General features: G+C 44.6%; 1 protein-coding gene across 1 annotated transcript; it reads right to left on the reverse strand.

Moving 5' to 3' along the window:
* Nucleotides 1-582: 582 nt before the first annotated feature.
* Nucleotides 583-20115, reverse strand: LOC133132413 (metastasis-associated protein MTA2-like). Its single transcript, XM_061247853.1, has 18 exons — nucleotides 19703-20115; nucleotides 16566-16633; nucleotides 14700-14793; nucleotides 12925-13042; nucleotides 9379-9442; nucleotides 8763-8880; nucleotides 8426-8528; nucleotides 8150-8249; nucleotides 7483-7671; nucleotides 6757-6831; nucleotides 6253-6311; nucleotides 5574-5674; nucleotides 4891-5030; nucleotides 4118-4349; nucleotides 2736-2825; nucleotides 2021-2139; nucleotides 1489-1631; nucleotides 583-1334 (listed from the first exon to the last, which is right to left on the reverse strand). The coding sequence occupies exons 1-18, from the start codon at nucleotides 19728-19730 to the stop codon at nucleotides 1193-1195; spliced, it is 1983 nt and encodes a 660-aa protein (XP_061103837.1). The 5' UTR covers nucleotides 19731-20115; the 3' UTR covers nucleotides 583-1192.
* Between the last annotated feature and the right edge of the window lie 278 nt (nucleotides 20116-20393).

The raw sequence follows: 20393 nt of genomic DNA on the forward strand, positions 1-20393 counted from the left end.
GTAATGAAAGATGCAACAATTAATCAGTGGCTTTCATTTGCAGCAATCAAATTAGACAACAGACATACATAGACAACAGATGCACCTAATAAGGAGTCAAATGTTAAAGAGTTGAAGAAAACCATTTGGATATGCATCATAGCTCTTTATATGGATTTGCTTTTAAACTAACATTTGTGTTTCTACCTTCACATGCATGTTTTCAAGTTAATTTTATTTAGCAGATGCTTTTGTCCAAAGTGAACTTCAAATGTGCATACCAAAGTCAGTATAGGGCAGCCTGCAAGTAAGCATTTGCACAGTCACACAATTTTTGTGTGTGTATGTGTATATATAATTCTTACATGGATCACTGCCTATGGATGCAAATATACAATGTGCTGGACTACAGGGCAAAACAATAAATCTTGTGTCCTGATACTTAAACCACACCGTTTCCTGGCTGAAAGCCCGTTTTAATTTAATTAATGGTCTAGTTATTAGCAGCAGCACAGATTACACTGTACCATCGATCTACCTTAATGACTCATAATATAATGGCAAAATGGCCCATACCAGAATAACAGGAACACAAGACAGATCGACGAAAAAAATGTTTTATTCCTTTTTTTCCATCTAAAGAGACATTATTAGGAAAAGATTGTTTAAAAAGAAACAACTTAAGAAAAAGACAATCACAGATTTTTTTTCTCCCATTATTAATGTACAAAATTTAGATCCCATTCCTCCAAATCCCTTCCCAAAGCTCCTGCCATGGACAGAATATTAAACCTTTCCATGTCAAGGACAAATTGCAAGCATTTTATACAAAAATATGACTTTTAGGATTTTAAGTTAATTTGAAGACATCGTATGTTGTGTTTACCCATAACCTGATTGGATGTGTTGGAAGGAGAAAAGCAATGCATTGTACATGAACAAGGAGGCGTGGGTGTTACAGAGAAACAGACACGACGCTTGACGGTGTTCCTCTCATGACCAGCGTACTGACACACATGGTGGAGAATGTGTGTCAGTGGGCAGTAACATTGAAGCAAAATTCCATCCACCCCTCAGCCCCCCCCCCCCAAAAAAAAGAAAAAGGTCTTGCACGCACGCACATGAGTGTGGTAGGGCAGGGGTGGGGTTGAGGAATGTGTGTTCCTGGGATGTAACGGAAGTGAAGGTGGCCCCCCTCCCCCGTCCTCAGTCCTCAGTCCTCGAGCACGATTGGCTCACTGCTGCGGGGGGGCTGGATGGGGGGAAGTGGGGGGAGGACCTTGAACTTGATGGGGAGGTGGGGTTTCCTGGCAGCACGCCTCATCTCTGTCTGGGTCAGAGCCTTCCTCAGGGCTCTGAAAAACACGGATCCCAATTTACACTTATTTATTTACTCATCGCTCTCGCACACACACGCAGAATGTTAACCTGGTAGTGTTTGGGAGCGTTACCTGGTCGAATGTTTACCTGGTAGAGTGTGTGGAGAGCTTTAACTGGTAGAATGTTTACCTGGTATATTTAGTCGCCACAAACACCACAGGGGTTGGGGAGTCTCCTTGGTTCACCTTCTGTCGCTTGATTAGGGACTGTGAGGTGGTCCGCATTCCTGAGGTAAACGGTCTGCCATTGGTGGACAGCTCGGCACCTCCCACCTGCAGCCAATGACAAAAAGGGTTGTTGTTTTTGGTGTGCAGCCAGTAGCTCCCCAGAGTCCAAGATGACCCACAACAGAACAGTGAGAGTGAGTGTGAGAGATAGCGTGTGTGCATGTGTGAGAGAGAGAATAATAAAACGAGGGAGAGAGACAGTCACAGCAGCAGTAGACTCTCAGAATAACAGTAGCATTAGCGCTAGTATCAGTTTCAGCAGTAACACTAGCATTAGCAACATCACACCTGTGCGAGGCTGAGAGGGAGGAAGACAGAGAGAGAGAATGAAGCAGAGAGAAGGAGAGGAGAGAGAGAATGAGAGAGATGGAGGGAGAGAGGGAGAGGGGGAGAGGGGGGAAAAGAGAGAGAGGTAGAGAGAGGATCACACTCACGCTGTCAAAAGGCCTCTTGCCCAGCAGGCTCGAGGCACTCCGAGGCTGGTTGCCTTGGTTACAACTCATGGCAGCAGGCGCGCTGCTCGGAGCCACGAGTCGAAGAGGAGCTTGTAGCGCTGTAGGCCAGAGACGATCCACCAATCAGCACCAACGACAACCCACATCCCCACCAATCAACACCACAGACAACCCACATCCCCACCAATCAACACCACACCGACAACCCACATCACCGCACTTCACACTTCCCACAATGCTTCAGTGTATATAGCAACACACCACCGAGGCTGAGGTACTAATGTTCATTATACAACAGCTAGTTCCCACCTCGCATTGTGATTGGATGAGAGACATTCAAAGGAGTGACATAATTTCACGATTAGTCACTCCTAACAACACGGCAGAAGCGTGTCATTAAAGCGGCATAACAGCAGCAGAATAGTTTTTGTATCGTTCTTTAAAAAAAAAGAATGAAATAAATAAATAAATTCTAAATGTATTTATAGATAAATGTGCTGGTAAAACAGTTTTATAATTGCAATAACACACTCAGAGATATTGTCACTGCTGATCGCTGATCTTCTGCCTCGTGCCTGCAAATGCAGCTCAGCAGTGAAAATATAATCATATCCATAATTTAATAAGTCACCCATTCTTGTGCAATTTTGCATAAGAAATGCACAGGCACACACACACATCTGTGTTCTCTCACCCAGCTCTTTGACTATGGAGGCCAGGTCGGCGCGGGGCAGGACCCTGGTCTTCACAGGAGGCTTTGCCGGCTTCGAGAGTCTGATCACACCTGAAGAGAGAGGGAAGAGAGGGAGACTGAGCATGTGTAGAACTGGCAGTGACAGCCAGGCCACCAGGGGGCACCAATGAGCACCAACACAGGGTTAAACAGAGCAGAATGAATGCCGGACCAGCTCTGTAAAAGATTATTTTTATTGTGAGTTGGATGAAATTCACAGACTACGGATAACAAGATATGATTTTCTGTGCATTTCGATTAATGAAATATTGAATCATTTCGGTAAAAATAGCTTGCCAGTAATGTTAGACAGCCAGCTAATGGTAGCTATTTTGGCTCGTGCCAAACGGGACAATCGAGTCTCAATGCTAGTGGAAATGTTTTGAAAGTTAAATCATGAAAGAACCACTGCTTATAATTATGCATTTGTTATAAACATTAGCATGTGTACCAATTACGGTAATACACCAGTTACTAAAAATATTTGAAATAGACTGTGATGATCATTTTATGCTCCATTCACTGCCATGTATCCTCCGTATCAATGCCAAAGTACCCCCTAATGGTCAATGTACAGCACTGCGCATTTTCTCTTTCCCTTGCAGTCAATTGGGGGCAAGTGGCTAAGGTGCTTGACTGGGACCTGGAAGAAACCACAATATGATCCATGCAGCTGTTGGGCCCTTGAACAAGCCCTTAACCCAACATTGCCCCATGGGGGATTGCCCCTGCTTTGTCTAATCAACTGTAAGTTGCTTTGGATAAATGTTAATGTTGATGGTACTGCTAATGCCAACACTAAAATCTATACTTTATTGAACCCTGTGGGGTAATTTATCCTCAGCATTTGACTCATATTAGTTACTTAGGAGCACCTGGAGTACCAGGGGGAAACCCACGCAAACACAGGGACAACATGCAAACTCAGCGCAGAGAGGATCTTTCAAACCCAGAACCTCCTTCTTGGTAACCACTATGCCACCATGCTGCTTGCGATACTTCTGCTAATGCTTACATTATTGCTGATGCTAATGTTAACATTATTGTTGCTGCTACAGCTAATGCTATTGTAACGCCATTTTATTTTTTTCAGCTTTATTGGACAGTATAGTATAGAGAGACAGGAAGAATGGGAGCGAGAGAGAGGGAAAGACATGCGACAAATGTCATACGGTCGGATTCGAACCGCCGATATCGCGGCTCGCAATGAGCATGCGGTCAGTGCTCTACAGGCTGCGCCACCGAGACACCCAATGTAACGCTATTGTAATGTAATGTGATATGGGCTTTGGTACAGAATGAGCAGTGACAGCCAGGCCAGCAGAGGGCGCTGTGGTCCTCACACTCTGCTTTGACGGCGGTGGAGTTGATGGGGACGTAGGGGCGGCGGGCGGCCCGTCGCGGCTGCAGCACGTCGTGGCACAGTCGCCGGGCCACGCGGCTCAGCTTGGCGGTCTGCAGAATGAAAGTCTGCCGGTTCTTGGCCAGAAGTTTCGCCCGGCCAGCGCTGGTGGTGAATGGGGGCGCGCCCTGCACCTCCTGCCGGGACATGTGACCTCGGGGCGCCGCCGCCTCCTGCAGGAGGAAAGGTCAGGGTTCAACAATCTGAAGGACGTCCAATTATACGGTACCATAATGAAGAGAGCAGGCCATTCAGTCTGTAGTCTGGCTCGGTATTGAGCTGGTATGAGCAGGGGTAGGTCAGCTGGGAACTTAGTCCTCTGTTGCAGCAATGGCCCGCGGAGTAGAGTCCAGTGGGGAATGCAAAAGATTGTGTGAACCAGTCATACATAGGGAGGATAATTGGGTGGGATGGCCAGATGTCGAGATTCAGTATTGTGACAATTTCACCAGAATAACAGGGTTAATACCGCTCATGAAAAAAGTGCCATGAGATCAGGGCAGCCTATAGCCTAGTGGCTAAGGTGCATGAATGGGACCTGGAAGATTGGTGGTTCACAATTAGATCTGTGCAGCTGTTGGGCCCTTGAGCAAGGCCCTTATAACCCCACATAGCTCAAGGGGGATTGGCCCCGGCTAAGCCCAATCAAGTGTAAGTCACTTCAAAGCATCAGCTAAATAACTGTAATGTGATGTAATGTGCAGTTAGATGTACCGTGCTGGGTCGAGCAGCGCCCTCTAGCTGCGTGGGGGTCTTCAGGCCTCCGTACTTTTTCCAGTAGATCCAGCACGAGGCGCACAGCCTGCACTGCATGCTGGGAGGTCCCCAAGCGTACCACTGTGGAGACTGTGCAGCTGGGGGAGAGAGGGGGCTTACGTTACTGGGCTGGCACAAATGAAACACTGACACGAGTATGTGACGGAATAACAGTGCGAGTGATATTGAGGTACCAACTCATGAACTTGTATTCCTATACATTCTTATACGCTTCAACAATGTGAAAACAGGGTAAGGTTACGCTATGGCACAATGACTTAAGAGACAGCTCTTAGCCAGTCAATGGAGAACATGGAAAAAGCGACCTATTAGTCAGACATGAGTTAAAGATGCCATTGTTTTGGATTCAAAAACTTTTCCATGCTTTACTGAGCTTGCCTGGTGTACTGGAACCTATGAAACACTCTCAAAAAGTGCAAACTCCGCCTTCAGGTCCTCTTGGTTGGCTAAATTGCACCAGGCAAGATCAAATCAAACACAGAAAAATACGTATTTCACGTATTGCTGTGTGTGTAATCTGGGATCAGTGACAAATAAAAGGATTGATGACCAGTTTCCCCATCTGAAGCTTGAGTCAGTCTAACTGGCGAGAGCACCGCCAGTAACAGAGGCACACTCACTGAAACAGCTCTCGCAGCTCAGAACCTTCTGGAAGCCGGCCGATCCGTTCATGCCAGGTTTAGTGCCTGGCGCCATTATCTGGTTGGGGTTGGGTTTGGTGCTGGTGGGGAGAAGCAGGGAGCAATAAAATAAATCAAGAGTGTACAAATTTTGGAGTAAAACTGAATGGCTGAACACAGTGATATGGGCCTATAATACTTGAACAGGAAAAAATGCTGAAGGACTGAATGCCTTGAAATCAAGGGGAAAAGCCCAATTGCTGTCTCACAACAGTGAATTATCTGGTTTTGTAGGGATTTTGGAATAAAACTGAAGGGGACTGAACAGTGGTATGGACCTACACTCGGTGAGCACTTTATTAGGTAGACCTGTACACCAGCTTGTTAATGCAAATATTTAATCAGCCAATCATGTGGCAGCAACTCAATGCATAAAAGCATGCAGACGTGGTCAAGAGATTCAGCTGTTTTTCAGACCAAATGTCAGAATGGGGAAGAAATGTGACTCTGACTGACTGACTGTGGAATGGTTGTTGGTGCCAGACAGGGTTGTTTGAGTATCTCATAAATAGCCTAATGAATAGCTAATAAAGTGCTCACTAAGTGTATAACTAGTGAGCTATTGAGTTCCCTATAGGTGCGTAGACGGGTAAGAGTAGCCAGTATTGCAGGTGCTTACTAGGTCGGGATGTAAACCTGCTTCAGCTTGCTGTCAGCTTCCGCGGCCTTGAGCCTTTTCTGGAGAGAAATCCAGAATAAAACTGGAATTAAAACCTCGTAATTAACACACATGCAGCCGTACACGGTCCTGAATGAGGCTGGCACATTATTACATTCGGACCCGGATTCAATCAACAGTTTACAAACAGTGATCTGACTTGTTCTTTTCATTTATTTTTATTTTTTAAAAGCACTGTTTGCCAGTGTGGCACCCAATCACTGGACCAAACTTAAGCAAAGGACCTGATTGAATCCCAGCCACAATGCAGTATACTCATCAGTCAGCAATGTCTGTAGAGGAGAGCATTTATAGAATTGGTAAAACCATGACTATAAGGCAAAAAATGATAAACGATAAGAGCAAATATCAACAGAGCAGAGAGAAAGGGGGTGAGGGGTCGGGGTGGGCTCCTGCACTGAACCCCCTGACGTGTCCCTCGTCAGGCAGACACAAGCACACAACCTGCTGGATGTAGCGGTCCGTGGTCTTCCACATGTAGTAGAACTGCACGATGCTGGCCAGGGACTTCCAGGGCAGCTGAGGAAGGGGAAACAGGGTCACTCAAAACAGCCCCACACTGCCAAACATCACGCTCGTATTACTGCCGTTTCACCCATCCACAATTCTTCAGGAAACAACTCAATGCGTCATAAAATAAATAAAGAAATCTTTTTTTTAAATACCCTGAATACACAAATGTAAAATTTATGGCAATATAGACAATTAAAACAATGAGCTAAACTTTAAGTCCTCACATTTATTTGAAAGAAGTGCCATATTTAAGTCTTATTGAAATTGTCATTTTAAATCGATTATAATCGATTCTAACATTCCAAATTGATGCAGTTGAATCATATTTACACCCATAAAGAAGGTACAATGACAACGCTCCCTACTGCCATTTGACTCTTGTTTACATGATACCACCCTACACCCTTAGCCACAACTACCCAATACAACCTTAACCACTCTCCCCACTACCAATTAGCACAACTCCACAATACACTTTCAACCACTAATCAACAGTACCCCCTCAACCACTACAGTACCCCATTAACCAGTAGTCAGCAGTACCTCATTCACCAGGAAAACACAGTACCCCCTGAAGTACAAGTGGACCTGAGCCACAATTTAGGGAATACTAAACGTGCATCGATGGAATGTTGTACGGCAGTTCTGGTGACTTACAAAGTCCTGCCGGATGTCGGTGAAGTCCTTGCCGTACTTCTCCAGCGCCTCCTCGAACAGCATGGCCTCCGAAGCGCCCCACTCCTCCATCTCGTCCCGGCACAGCACCGGCCCCCCCTGGGGCGCGAGGGCGCACATGGCCTGCGCCAGGTCATACCCGCTCCGCTGCAGCGTGTCCATGGCGTGGAACTGAGGGGGCAGAAAGGGGGGGAGGGGGAGTCAGGGAGAGCAAGTAGACATTCACAATAGCAGTAGCATTAGCGGGAGTATCAGTGCCAGCAGTAAAGTTAGCATTAGCGTCAGCAGTAATGTCAGCATTTGCAGTAGTATCATTATCAGCAGTAATGCTAGCATTAGCATCAACAATAATGTTTGCATTTAAGTCAGCATTAATGTTCGTATTAGCAGTAATATCAGCATCAGAAGTAACATGAGCATTTGCAGTAGCATTAGCAATAATGTTAGCATTAGCATCAGCAGTATCAGTACCAGCAGCAATGTTAGGATTAGCAGTAGCATCAGTACCAATAATAACTTTTGCGCATTAGCGGTAGTATCAGTGTAAGCAGTAACGCTAGCATTAGCGGTAGTGTCAGTATCAGCTGTAGCGTTAGCATTCGTGGTAGTATCAGTCTCAACAAAAACGTTAGCATTAGCACCGTCTCACCAGTGTGACGTCTCTGGAGGCAGCAGCGGCACTCATGTGCAGACTCGGCTGTCGGATGGAGCTGCTGCAATCGAGTGCGCGAGCAAACGTCCCAACAGCACTGGTGAAAAAGAAAAGAGAAGTAAAATATAAAGTTAAAAATAAAAGCCACTCTCAGAACCTTCCACACAGCCACAGAACAGCAGTTTAAACTGTACTTTAAAACGCCGAATGTGCGCCAAACTCATTACACCATTTAGGTTTTTACATCGAGCAGAGCACAGAAGTCCCACTCACCGTGCCACCACCAGGAACTGATCAATCTGCGAGTCCTTTAGCTGGTTGTCTGGATCCCAAACCTTCGTCTCCAGCTTCTCCTGAATGCGGCCGTCTGATTCTCCTGCACACAGCCATTAATGAGGCCAAACTTACAGTCATTTATCATAGAATAGTGAGCCGATTATCAGTGATAACGTCAGGATAAAAATCTGTGTCAACATAAGCAGCTAATAGCTAATATGTTACAATGTGACATAATATAAGGGTACACAGTACTTAAAGCAAACGTTTCTATAATGGCAGTACATAGAAAGTGCACAATATGGCAAATGTTAATCCACCTCCACCCACGCACCTTCTCCCAGCTTATCTGGAATCTCCGCCTGATATTTGGAGCCAACCCTGATCTCCCCCTGGTCAGCCAGAAGTGTTTTCTGGGCTGGATCAAACACCAGTGAGTAGAAGAAGGAGTCCTGAAACAGACATGAATAGTTTCTGAAATATCCATCCAACCAGACGACTTTATAACCATGACACTAATTAGCCCAGGAGATAAGAGTCAACGTGTTGTTTTTGCTTAGTCAGCCACTTTGAAACAGGATGAATTACAATACATTACATAACAGTTATTGAGCCAAAGTTTTTATCCAAAGCGACAGTTGATTAGGCTAAGCAGGATTAAAGTGGGGTTAAGGGCCTTGCTCAAGGGCCCAACAGTTGCACTGATCTTATTGTGGCTACACTGGGGCTTGAACCAACAACCTTCCATGACCCACTCAAGCACCTAAGCTACTAGGCTAGGCAGCCCCCACTACACACATTACATTACATTATATTTAGTGCATGTCGATTCAGGATGAGGACGCAATCTGGGGCCCTGAGATGTAACGTGGGAAGAGACCCTGCAACCTTCTGGTTCTTCAACTACACCACACAGAGGCCATAAACAGGGGGATTTGAGCAGGTCTCACCTCTTTCTCCATGTATCTGGTGAGCAGATCGGTTTCGTTCAGGAGCGTCACGTTGCATTTCCCCCTGATGGAACGAAGGAGAAAGGTCAGGAAACGCAGGAAACTTGGGCTTCATTTCTACTCGGCGTCCTGGCTAAATTCCCATTCAACCTACCACCTAATCATTCCTTGATTTAATTGTTCTCTCCCTTTCCACCTCAACTGATGTGTGGTGAGGATTCTGGCACAGAATGGCAGCCTAACCATCAACCTGATGGGTGCTACACGTTGGTGGTGGTTGAGTGGAGTTTCTCCCTCATCACTGTAAAACCCTTTGAGTGTGAGAAAAGCGCTATATAAACGCATCCATCTGCAGGTACCCTGCTGTGGTCCTATTATCTTCTGAAAGTGAGGGCAGTACTCAATCCAATCCACTTAGACTCTAGGGAGATATACAATTCAAATCACAGTAAAAACCAACAATCCCAGACACTGAAGTTGCACAATAAGGTCTTCTCTTCATTGACATTCAGAGACAAGGTGAGTTTCCTGCCTGTAGTAGGATACAGAGGCTGAAGCCAAAAGGGTTTACCAAAAGGTTTTATGCTATTTTTAGCATGATCATGATCAGTATCTCTGTAGAACTAGGAAGATATCACACTGAGAAAATAAATGGTAAGTTCTAAATCAATTCCAACCCTTTGTATATACAGCGGTTTAAAAACACGAACGTTTCCGTTGTTTAAAACAATTGGATTAAATTTCTTTAAAATGTAGTTTATTTCAAATTTATTTTCACCTGCCAGTAACATGTTTTTGTCAGTGACAGAGCTGTGAAATCATAAGCAAAGTTGTTTTATAGATATAGGAATGCAAAAACATTATATATACAATTTGTTTAGTTCTTACCTCCTGGGGCATAAGATCCTCTAACGGTTTTTTTAATGCAGTATACCTGCTTTGTTTAATGCACTAGCAGGAAATACCCAAGAAATTATATAAAGCATTATGTAAATATTGTTCATTATGTTCAATTATTGACATCCCTTTCAGGAAAGAAATCACAATAAACAAAAGCTTCATTTCATTTTGTCAATAGATTCCGTCCTGTAGTAATTCACAGTATATTAAAAATATTAATTCAAATTGCTTGGAAAAAAACTATTTCTGATTGCAAAAATAACTTTTACTCAGAAAATCCTAATTTGAACATGTATTGTTTCCACATATACATATACCCCAAATCCTACACCCCAAGCAAATTGCTAGATTACTTTTTGCCTTCTCCCTAAAATAGTTCACTACCAATTTCTTGGAAGTCTATTAAAAAGCCACTGAACATGACCAGGAGGATCGCGTGGGGAATTGTGTTGAAGTATTCAGTTTCTGTGTATCCTGTAGGTCTGACCTATTAAACAGTTGGGACTGGAAAGCTGCTGAAGGCAAAATACACTGTTTGGATAGAATTTCAGATTTCGAGAAAAAAAGAAAAAAAAGAAAAAAAAAAAGGCTTCCAGGCACTGTAATTTTCAGGCCGCACCTTTTTCCTGTTTCTTGGGAGGCAGGGTCTTGTGACTAGATGCCTTGTTCTATATCCCTCTTCACAAAAAGAGAGTAAAGAATTTTGCATAAGCTAATGCTTCGAAGTGTTCGTTAGCGTGAACTACAATTGTGCCACCTGAGGCTACTTCCACCTTATGGCTTGATCTTTTGGGTAACTAGAAACCATTACAATATAAACAATATATACAATATAAACAAGCAGTCACTGTCAGCAAGTAGTCAGTGCAGTGTGGAAGTGTGTGGCATCATTGATTATGTACGCATGTTGAGGTTACTGTATTTTCAAGGTATACAAGCTTAGCATATGTGTGTGGTAGAGGACAGCCTTTTTTGTCTTAACTGAACAAGTACAACAACGTTACTGCAATTGAAATCAACCCCTTTATAAACAATCCCATCTGCATTTGTAAGAAATTAGGGGCCAAATTAGTCAAATGTAAACTCTTTCATATGAAACCAAGCCATGCTCGGTCACACAAAAATAAGCACAGAGACTCAAAAAACAAGCAACAAGCCCAACGGATGGCTTGAAAGCATTTATAATGAAAAGCATGTTTTCTTAAATGGTCTTGTCATTTTGCTTGTTTACTATTATGTGAAGTCCCTCTCGAAAAAGAAATGTTAATCTCAATGGGGTTTCCTGGTTCAGTAAAGTAAAACGTAAAATATATATATATATATACATACAGTTGTTAACAGAGTTAAACAGAGCTGCAATTTAATATACATGCTGCACTTTAACTTTCTAAACTTAACTTGATTTGGCCCATGACAGGAGTACAGCATTTCATGAGCCTACAGTTAAGCCTATGCTACAGTCCAGGCAGATTCTTATCTCTGCTGTATTTTTATACCAGTCATTGTGGGCCCTTTCCATGCCACATCCTGACATACCTCATCCGTGGCCACTCCCTTCTCCAAAAGCCATTTGACTTTCACCCAACGTTTTTTTTTTTTTTACAGGCATTATTAGCATTCAGTGTGACTTACATCTAGTCACAAATCATTTTCTTGCCTACACAAAAACACCATTAGAAATAGCCATTGCACTCCCCCATTGAATTCATCCATTTTTGTTAACTGTGGGACCATCTTAACTAAAAAACTTGCCTGCTTGCTTACTCTAAGTCATGTAAAATATTGGGCAATAGGAATTTGTACAGCAACCTTGAATTAGATTCTTAATTTTACAGCAGATTTCATTAAACAAGGTACTTTTTAAGTGATGGTCCCCTAAGGATAGAAGGCTAGCACAAAAAAAGTTCACATAGGCTCACATTTTCAGGATTTCTGTTCCTCCCTCATCATTGCCTACCACCACACGCACAAACAATTTAAGAAACTGAAGCGATGCGGAGGTACACTTAATTTAAGTTGACATGGAATGGCCCCACATTGTCTGCTGGTGTTTATTTTCCTTTCAATCAGCCAATTAAGACCTTCAGAACAATGTGTGCGGCTAATTTAGCCAATAAACATCTCAAAATGAATCACCTTTGCGGAACCACAGTGACAACAAGTAGACAGTGCAACCCTCCAGCACTAGATCCTGACACCTGTGCACCAGACCGACTCTCCATCAACACATCTCGAGTTATTGTCTGTGTGTGTGCGAGGTTATTGCATGTACATGGGACAAGATGCTGCCATATCTGCATGTGTGGTGTGAGAAGTTACTGTACACATTTACGGTGCGATGGCACGGGGAGGGGGTTAGCGTATGTGTGTGGCGGGGAGGGGGGGGTTAGGGTATGTGCGTGGTGGGGAGGGGGGGGTTAGTGTATGTGCGTGGTGGGGAGGGGGGGGTTAGCGTATGTGCGTGGTGGGGAGGGGGGGTTAGCGTATGTGTGTGGCGGGGAGGAGGGGGTTAGCGTATGTGCGTGGCGGGGAGGAGGGGGTTAGCGTATGTGTGTGGCGGGGAGGGGGGGGGGGGGTTAGCGTATGTGCGTGGCGGGGAGGAGGGGGTTAGCGTATGTGTGTGGCGGGGAGGGGGGGGTGGGTTACCGTATGTGTGTGGCGGGGAGGGACTCAAACTGGCGGGACAGGAACAGCTCCCGGTGCTTCAGCTGGTGTTTCTGTGGCTCTGAAGATGCCGGCTGCTTAGAGTCGTCCTCAAACTCCCCTGTACAAACACACGAGCAGTCAGCATCACCGTCGGCTAGACCCACCGTCATCGCTGCCCAAGCGCACTCCATTACATACGTTCACCTGCAGCGTGAGATGGTTTCATTGCTACTTTTGTTTGTTTGTTCTCATTAGATTAATCTACAGGGCCCAAGTTCTTATGCATGTGAGCACTTGTAACTGTACTTCCCTCTTGGGTTTCCAGGGCACTTAGGACATTGGCTCAGGAGGCATGGCAGCCTATCACCGGTCGTCTGGCAGTCGGAAGGTTGCCAGTTCGATTCCCTGCCCAGGCTGAGTCGAAGAGCCCCTGAGCAAGACGCCTAACCCCCAAATTGCTCCCAATGAGCCGATTGTGATTGGACACATCGTTGGTGTGTGAGTGTGTGAATGGGTGAATGAGGCATCAATTGTAACATGCTTCATATAATATATTAATATATTAATTTCTGATAATTTGGTGTAAAAAGTATGCATGGACACATTAGAGACAATTGCAGCTCGACGTATTAACACCAAAGCAATTAGAAATTTCGCCACACAGCCCTTGTACATGAGCAATGCAGACGGTTGACACGTTTTTGTTGCTATAGGCAGTAAATCATCATTAATTAATTACTGGGCCACTTAACATAGCTGTCTATGCCGTTTTTTAGACAAGTGTTTTATACGCATTTGTGTTCAGCAGTGATCAGTACTGTCTGTCCCTCGTGTTGAACTCCGCCCCTGTAATCATGCAAGGGAAACCCTGACAGCACATGCCACGCCCCTATTAGTTAAATCCTATTAATGCCCCGAATACCCCCTCACTCCAGCGCCTATCCAGCCTCTTCCACACACAGCAGGAGACCTCTTAACTCTGAGCCCCCCCACAAGAAAACACACACACACACACATGCGTGCGTCCGCGCACTCACACACGCGTACACATACACAAAGGCGCACATACACACTTGCAGGCGCGCACACATGCATGAACGTGGATGCACACACATGCGCGCACACACATGCAGGCACACACACACACACACACACACACACACACACACACACACACACACACACACACACACACACACACACACACACACACACACACACACACACACACACACACACACACACACACACACACACAGTTGGATGTGCACCAGCAGACACAGAGAGATTAATAATTAACCCCCTGTATGCCACAGGCCCCCAGGACACATCAGAGCCTCTTTTGTTCTGTTCCTGGTGTCAGAGGGAGGGGGCAGCCTGGGCACATGGGGAGGGGGTGAGGCGGTGAGGAGGGGGTACGGGAGGGGGTACGGGAGGGGATCGAGCCTGGTGGTGCTGGGAGGAGGGGGTGCATGGAGACAAAGCGGACACTTAGCTCCTGGGGTGTCAGAATCGGCTTGTGTCAGGACTGTTACCGAGATTTCCAAGAGCGTTTTTTTTGTCAAAGTGAAGTGTCACCTCTAGTGGGCTCCACCCCCCAGAGTGACATCATCATGCAGAGTGTCTGTGAGGTGCAATGGCACAGACTTCAGGATGAAGGTGTGAAAACAGGGTGAATGAGATGCGTGTGAAACAGAGAGAGAGATACGATGGTATGGGGGTGCAATAGAGGGAGGAGGGGTGTACAGATTTGGGGGATAAGTGAGCGTACTTACTGGCATTGTTGTCTGCCAGGGTGTTGAGATGAGTAGGGATGTCTCTCCTCCGGAACAGACACACAACCTTGGCTTCCACATTTCCGTTTGCCGTCTGAGAGAAGGTAGTGGAGAGAGAGAGAGAGATCACATCAAAGACAGGTACAAGAAATCTTGGATTTTCAAGAAAATTATCACATATTATGTCATCAACACACTTTGCTTAGATTGCTATGCTAGTAACAGCCCATAGAGACTGCTTAAGCTTGAGATGCAATGAGACTACTCCAGCACATTAGGTTTGAAATGGTTTGTGTTACGCTATTGCAATCTTTCAAAAGATTTCCTCAGATTTTCCCTTCAGAGGAGCCAGTGCTTTATTACTGAAATCCCGATATTCCTGTCCGACAGGACGCCGTATTCTTAGTTTGTCTGGATTTTGCCTTAATCCAGGTGAATTACAGTGTACAATTAACATTTTTCTGCACACTTGCAAATTCTTAGAGCTGGATTCATGGTTTGCTAAAGCATGATTACATGATTGTATGCATTGCACTGCTGCCACACAATAATTGCATGAATAAGTAGGTGTAATAAAGTAAAAATGTTCCTAATAAAGTGCTTGGCGATTGTATACTTTAGGACATGCATGGTTATGAAAAAATGTATGACTAAATTGAGGAAAAAGTTAATTTTGAATAGTTTGTCATTAATGAATACTCAAGCAGGGTAAAAGCAATACTGAAACTGAACAATACGACAGCACAATTTCAGAAATGTGACTCCACAGCATTATCGCTGTGAAACACATACAGTGCGCATAAGTCTGTGGATCACAGCAGCCGCTTGGGGTCTGTGTCGATGCCTACATTTCCCATGATGCTCTGTGCTCCCTTAGGTCTCAGGATGTTGCATAATGACACTCAACTTTCCCTGACATTATGTAAGCACATCTGCCCAACACACCTGCCTCCCTCTTTACCACGGTTACCACGGTAAGGAAACAACACAGACACCACTGTGGAATAAAGAATTTTGCATACAAAGACAACCACCCAAGCCTTTTCATTAAGCAGAGGTACTACCTGTGATAATTATGCAGAAACAAAATATACTATAAGGAAGAATTAGGCTAAGCAAAATAAAAAATAAACCTGGAAAAGATCAGCTCAACTTTCATAATTCACTCTTGCCCATTCAGCAACTAAATGGTTATAATTTACTTTATACCTCCTTTCTTGACTGCATCAAGACGCCGAGCACTATGTGCATAATTAAGGCTGAACCACACCCTACGCAAGTATGTGAAAGCAAGTATAAGTAAGGCACTTTCAGCTACGTAAAGTCAATTACATGCGGTCTTGTGTTCTAAAATCTGTCACCTGAAATTCTGAAAGCAATGCATGCACGAGCTGCAGAATCAAGCGTCACAGCGTCACAGAGGAGCTAGAGCAGGCGACAACAGTATAAAGTCATCTTCTTCTACTTTTTTTATTTCTTTCACCACTGTCCTTGAGCGCCCTTTGAGGACTGGGGTTTATGACCACCACAGGGACATCAGTGTGCACGTTCAGTTTGTACAACCGGACCGTGCGTTGTCATTTGCATTCATGCAGTTGTGTAGGGTATGTTTCGGGTCTTAGAAAGTGCCCAATTGACCAGCAGGGATCACTGGGGAGCAATGATATGATGCATGCGAGCCCACTGGATCTTTTACCTCTCTGGGTGCTGCTACAATCGGGTTACAATAGTTTTTACTTCAACCCAACGTATGAAAGGTGCTTTCTAAATGAACTTTATTATCAACATGTTTGTCATTGTTATCATGTAACTGTAGTGTGTGCGCAGTTGTGGCTGTTAGTGACGGAGTGGGAAGAGAGCCCTCACCTTGCTGAGCTCCTCGATGCGGCGGATCAGGTAAGGGTTACTGGAGGAGTTCTCAAAGTACACGTAATCTGCAAAGAGAGGTGAGGGGCGGGAAACGGAGAACAGGAAGCAGAGAATACAGGATCAGTACACCGTGAGGTCCGTGACAACAGACATTCCTGATCCTCATATATATGCAAATATTTACAATTTAAAAAATATAATTAAATGTACAAATTTAATCTGATAGAGAAAACACTAATGTAATGTAGATGTGTTATTTAGCTCATACTTTTATCCAAAGTGACTTAGAGTTGATTAGACTAAGCAGGGGCCAATCCCCCAATCCCCCTTGGTGCAATGTTTGGGGCCTTGCTCAAGGGCCCAACAGCTGCATGGATCAGACTGCGGTTACACTAGGGTTTGAACCAGCAACCTTCCAGGTCCCAGTCAAGCAAATTATCCACTAGGCTAGAGGCTGCCCCACATCTAAAAGCTAGACAGCAAGTAGCAGGAAGCAGTCCACTCCACATTAGGGCTGGGTGCTGTCAGGTATGTATCCAATACAATATGTATCCCAATGAGGAGGTCACAATACAAAATGTATCCAGATTCACAAGGGGATGTGTGCTTTAATAACCAAAGTTTTAATAACCAAATCTGATATCAAGCATCAATGAGTACAAGGGCTGCTAATTCTGAACATTCATTCATTCATTCATTCATTATCCTAACCCGCTTATCCTGAACAGGGTCGCAGAGGCGCTGGAGCCTATCCCAGCATACATTGGGCGAAAAGCAGGAATACACCCTGGACAGGTCGCCAGTCCATCGTAGGGCACACACACCATTCACTCACACACTCATACCTACGGGCAATTTTGACTCTCCAATCAGCCTAACCTTCATGTCTTTGGACTGTGGGAGGAAACCGGAGTACCTGGAGGAAACCCACGCAGACACGGTGAGAACATGCAAACTCCGCACAGAGAGGCCTGGCCGACAGGGATTCGAACCCAGGACCTCCTTGCTGTGAGGCGGCAGTGCTACCTACTGCACCATCCATGCCGCCTAATTCTGAACAGACTTCTCAAAAAGCTTTCCTGAGGCGGTAATACAAAGCACGGACACATGGTAATACAAAGCTCTACTTTGTTATTTTGGTAATTACACAGTAAACGGTCTCATTTCTACATGTAGGTTGATGTATGCCAGGCTTCTAAATCCATGGAATTTATTGGAAAGGTGGTGGAGGGGTATCCAGGGAAAATTCCAAAACTTTCTATCTCAAAATGGCCACCAATCAGTCACCCAATCTGATTGGCTTAATTACCTGCCTCTTCACCACGACACATAGCCTAGCACACAGTTAAATGGCTGCCTTTTAGCCCAACTGCAAACACTGGTGGTGTCCAAGGTAAATTCCTCTCCGCCATTGCATCATTGATCACTTCTCAAAGGTGAAAAGCCTAAAAAAAATTGAATCTACTGTTATGAAATGGACTGGAACCATGTGCTACACGGAACAAGCTCTACAAGCTTTGAGCAGCCAGAGAAGGTTAATTAAATGATTAAGAGAAGTTGGTCTGTAATCCAGAAGCAGATATGGCCCACCATGCCCATCAGGTCAGGCCAGGGACACTCAAATCTGGACCTTGAATCTAAATCCAGGCCTGGTTTTTGTTCCTTCCGAGTAATTAAATGAACAATTTGTGCTACTGACTGGCCAGTCTTCACACCCAACTCCCAGGTAAAGCAAAGGTAGAAAACCAGCACTTCTTAACCCTCAAGGACTGTAATTTCAGGAACAGGAACATGTAGCCTAGCCTTTTGAAGCCTCTCACTTAAGACTAGCATTAAAACAATTCTCTATTAGTCAACAGAGCATTTGAAACACTTCAATGTCCCGGTCCCAGTATTTCAGTAGTGATCCATAACTGGCTAGGAGCTCTCGTAGCCAAAAGCCCCACTCAAGCTACACTCTTCCCAAGAGAAACAAAGGTTATAATCTTTTCATGTGAAGGCCCTTGAGAAGTAATGAGCAAATCCAATTCTAATAAGTCAACCATATGTAGTTCACTCAACAATAACAAGCCAGCAACCACTGCCAGACTCAGGTCCAAAAGAAACAAGGTACCAATGATAAGTTCGGTAAGGTACCTATGAGAGGCTAAACATTTTAAAAATGAAAAGGCACAGTTACCATATTCAGCAGTATGACACTGATCCACATAGCAGATAATTTATTAGAAAAGGCCCGTGTGGACAGGAGGAGGAAGAATATGACGATGGTGACCGTATTATGCGTTTAGAAACATACAAAGCCTGTGTAATGTGCCACCAGCATTGTGGGCATTACTGAGCTCAAACGCATTTTAAGTGTCCACTCTCTTGTGGTTTAACATTCTCAAAATCAGGTGTGCCTTGTTCGACCGCGATTTTAAATGAATGAAACAGCAATGGGAGATGTAGACGTCATCACACCACACACGTCGACCGGGTTCATATGCACCCCTCCTAGGCATTTTAGCAGTGTGCGCGGCGGACAAAGCCAGGCATTGCAGACATCTACGTCCACAGTGAACTTCCTTACAGTAGCCTGCTAACACAGTTAGCTACGTAGCCTACAGTATCAGGTGTTTTTTCCAGACTGGCTAGCTGTGCATTTAATCCTACAGGTCCTAAATAAAAAAGCCGTGCAATTTAATCTAGACCATTCACAACAATAAATGGCCCGTCTAGACCCTGCTGTAGTTCTAAAATGTTGAAGAAATTGCATAATTGGCGTGTAAGCGAGCGCGTGTTTTCTACTGGGGCCATATTTTTAAGACCATTCTTTGCCTTGAACAATATTGCTACATTGTACAACAAAGCAGACTAATGTTATATATGTAGCCTAGACTATACCGATTCAGTGATTGAAATATAAAAGTTAGCCAGCAGTCCTACGAACTTCACCACCTTACAAAATATTGTAAACGCAAACTTGCATCGTTAGTAATTCCTACCCAGGATTCCCTACAAGCTGATATAAATCTTGCTTACGAGATAGCCATCGTGCAGCCTTTTTTAGACGAGCAAACGAGACACAAGAGTTGGCGTTAGCTAACGTTAGAATGAGCAGCCCCACAAATAGAAATTGAAACCATTTGACTTACCTCCTACTCTATACATGTTAGCCGCCATTCTCTGGTTCTCCTATGAACGCAGCAGCAAAGGGATTCCCCGCTTGCATAAAAAACGGCGACGAACTGCTGTGTATTCCACCAGGCGAAACAAAGCGAGAACACCCTGCACAGTAGCAGAACCACGGCGGGTAAAAGTTTAAAATTTCCGTTCCAGTGTTTTCGGGGGGTTAAAATGTGTAATCGTAACGTTTCAACGGGCACAGATCTCCCTCTTTCTTCAGATCACCCACGAAACGCGATCGCACACCGTCCTCGCTACCGAGCTTGATTATAACTCCACTCTTCCTCTCATCCTCTGCTCTCAGCACCATCCTCCTCTTCCTCACCTCCACTCGGCGTACACACGCCAACTCGCCGAACGAGCCCCCTTTCCCCCGCCCCCTCTCGCTCGTACAGCATACACACGCACACACTGCAACGTCATCTTCGGCTACTTCGGAGCACCAACGTCACTCGGCAATCTCCGGTGACCGATTATGAATATACCGAAGAGATCGACATGATGAGACGAATCTCCTAGACACACCAATTATTAGTTTTATCCTATCATAATGAGAATCTAAAGTTCATTTGTGATATTTGTTGTACTGTTTGCAATTACATTTAGCCTATTTATTAGCAATTAATACATAATATATATTTTTCTACTCCTATATAAGTA

This window comes from Conger conger, chromosome 7 (genome assembly GCF_963514075.1).
Source record: "Conger conger chromosome 7, fConCon1.1, whole genome shotgun sequence".
NCBI lineage: Eukaryota > Metazoa > Chordata > Actinopteri > Anguilliformes > Congridae > Conger > Conger conger.

Coding starts and splice junctions, on each gene's coding strand:
- LOC133132413 (XM_061247853.1), bottom strand. CDS start 19,730: ATGGCGGCTAACATGTATAGAGTAGGAG. Junction 16,634..19,702: donor TAACATGTATAGAGTAGGAG/GTAAGTCAAATG, acceptor CTCTCTTTGCAG/ATTACGTGTACTTTGAGAAC. Junction 4,350..4,890: donor GCGCTGCTCGACCCAGCACG/GTACATCTAACT, acceptor TTCCTCCTGCAG/GAGGCGGCGGCGCCCCGAGG.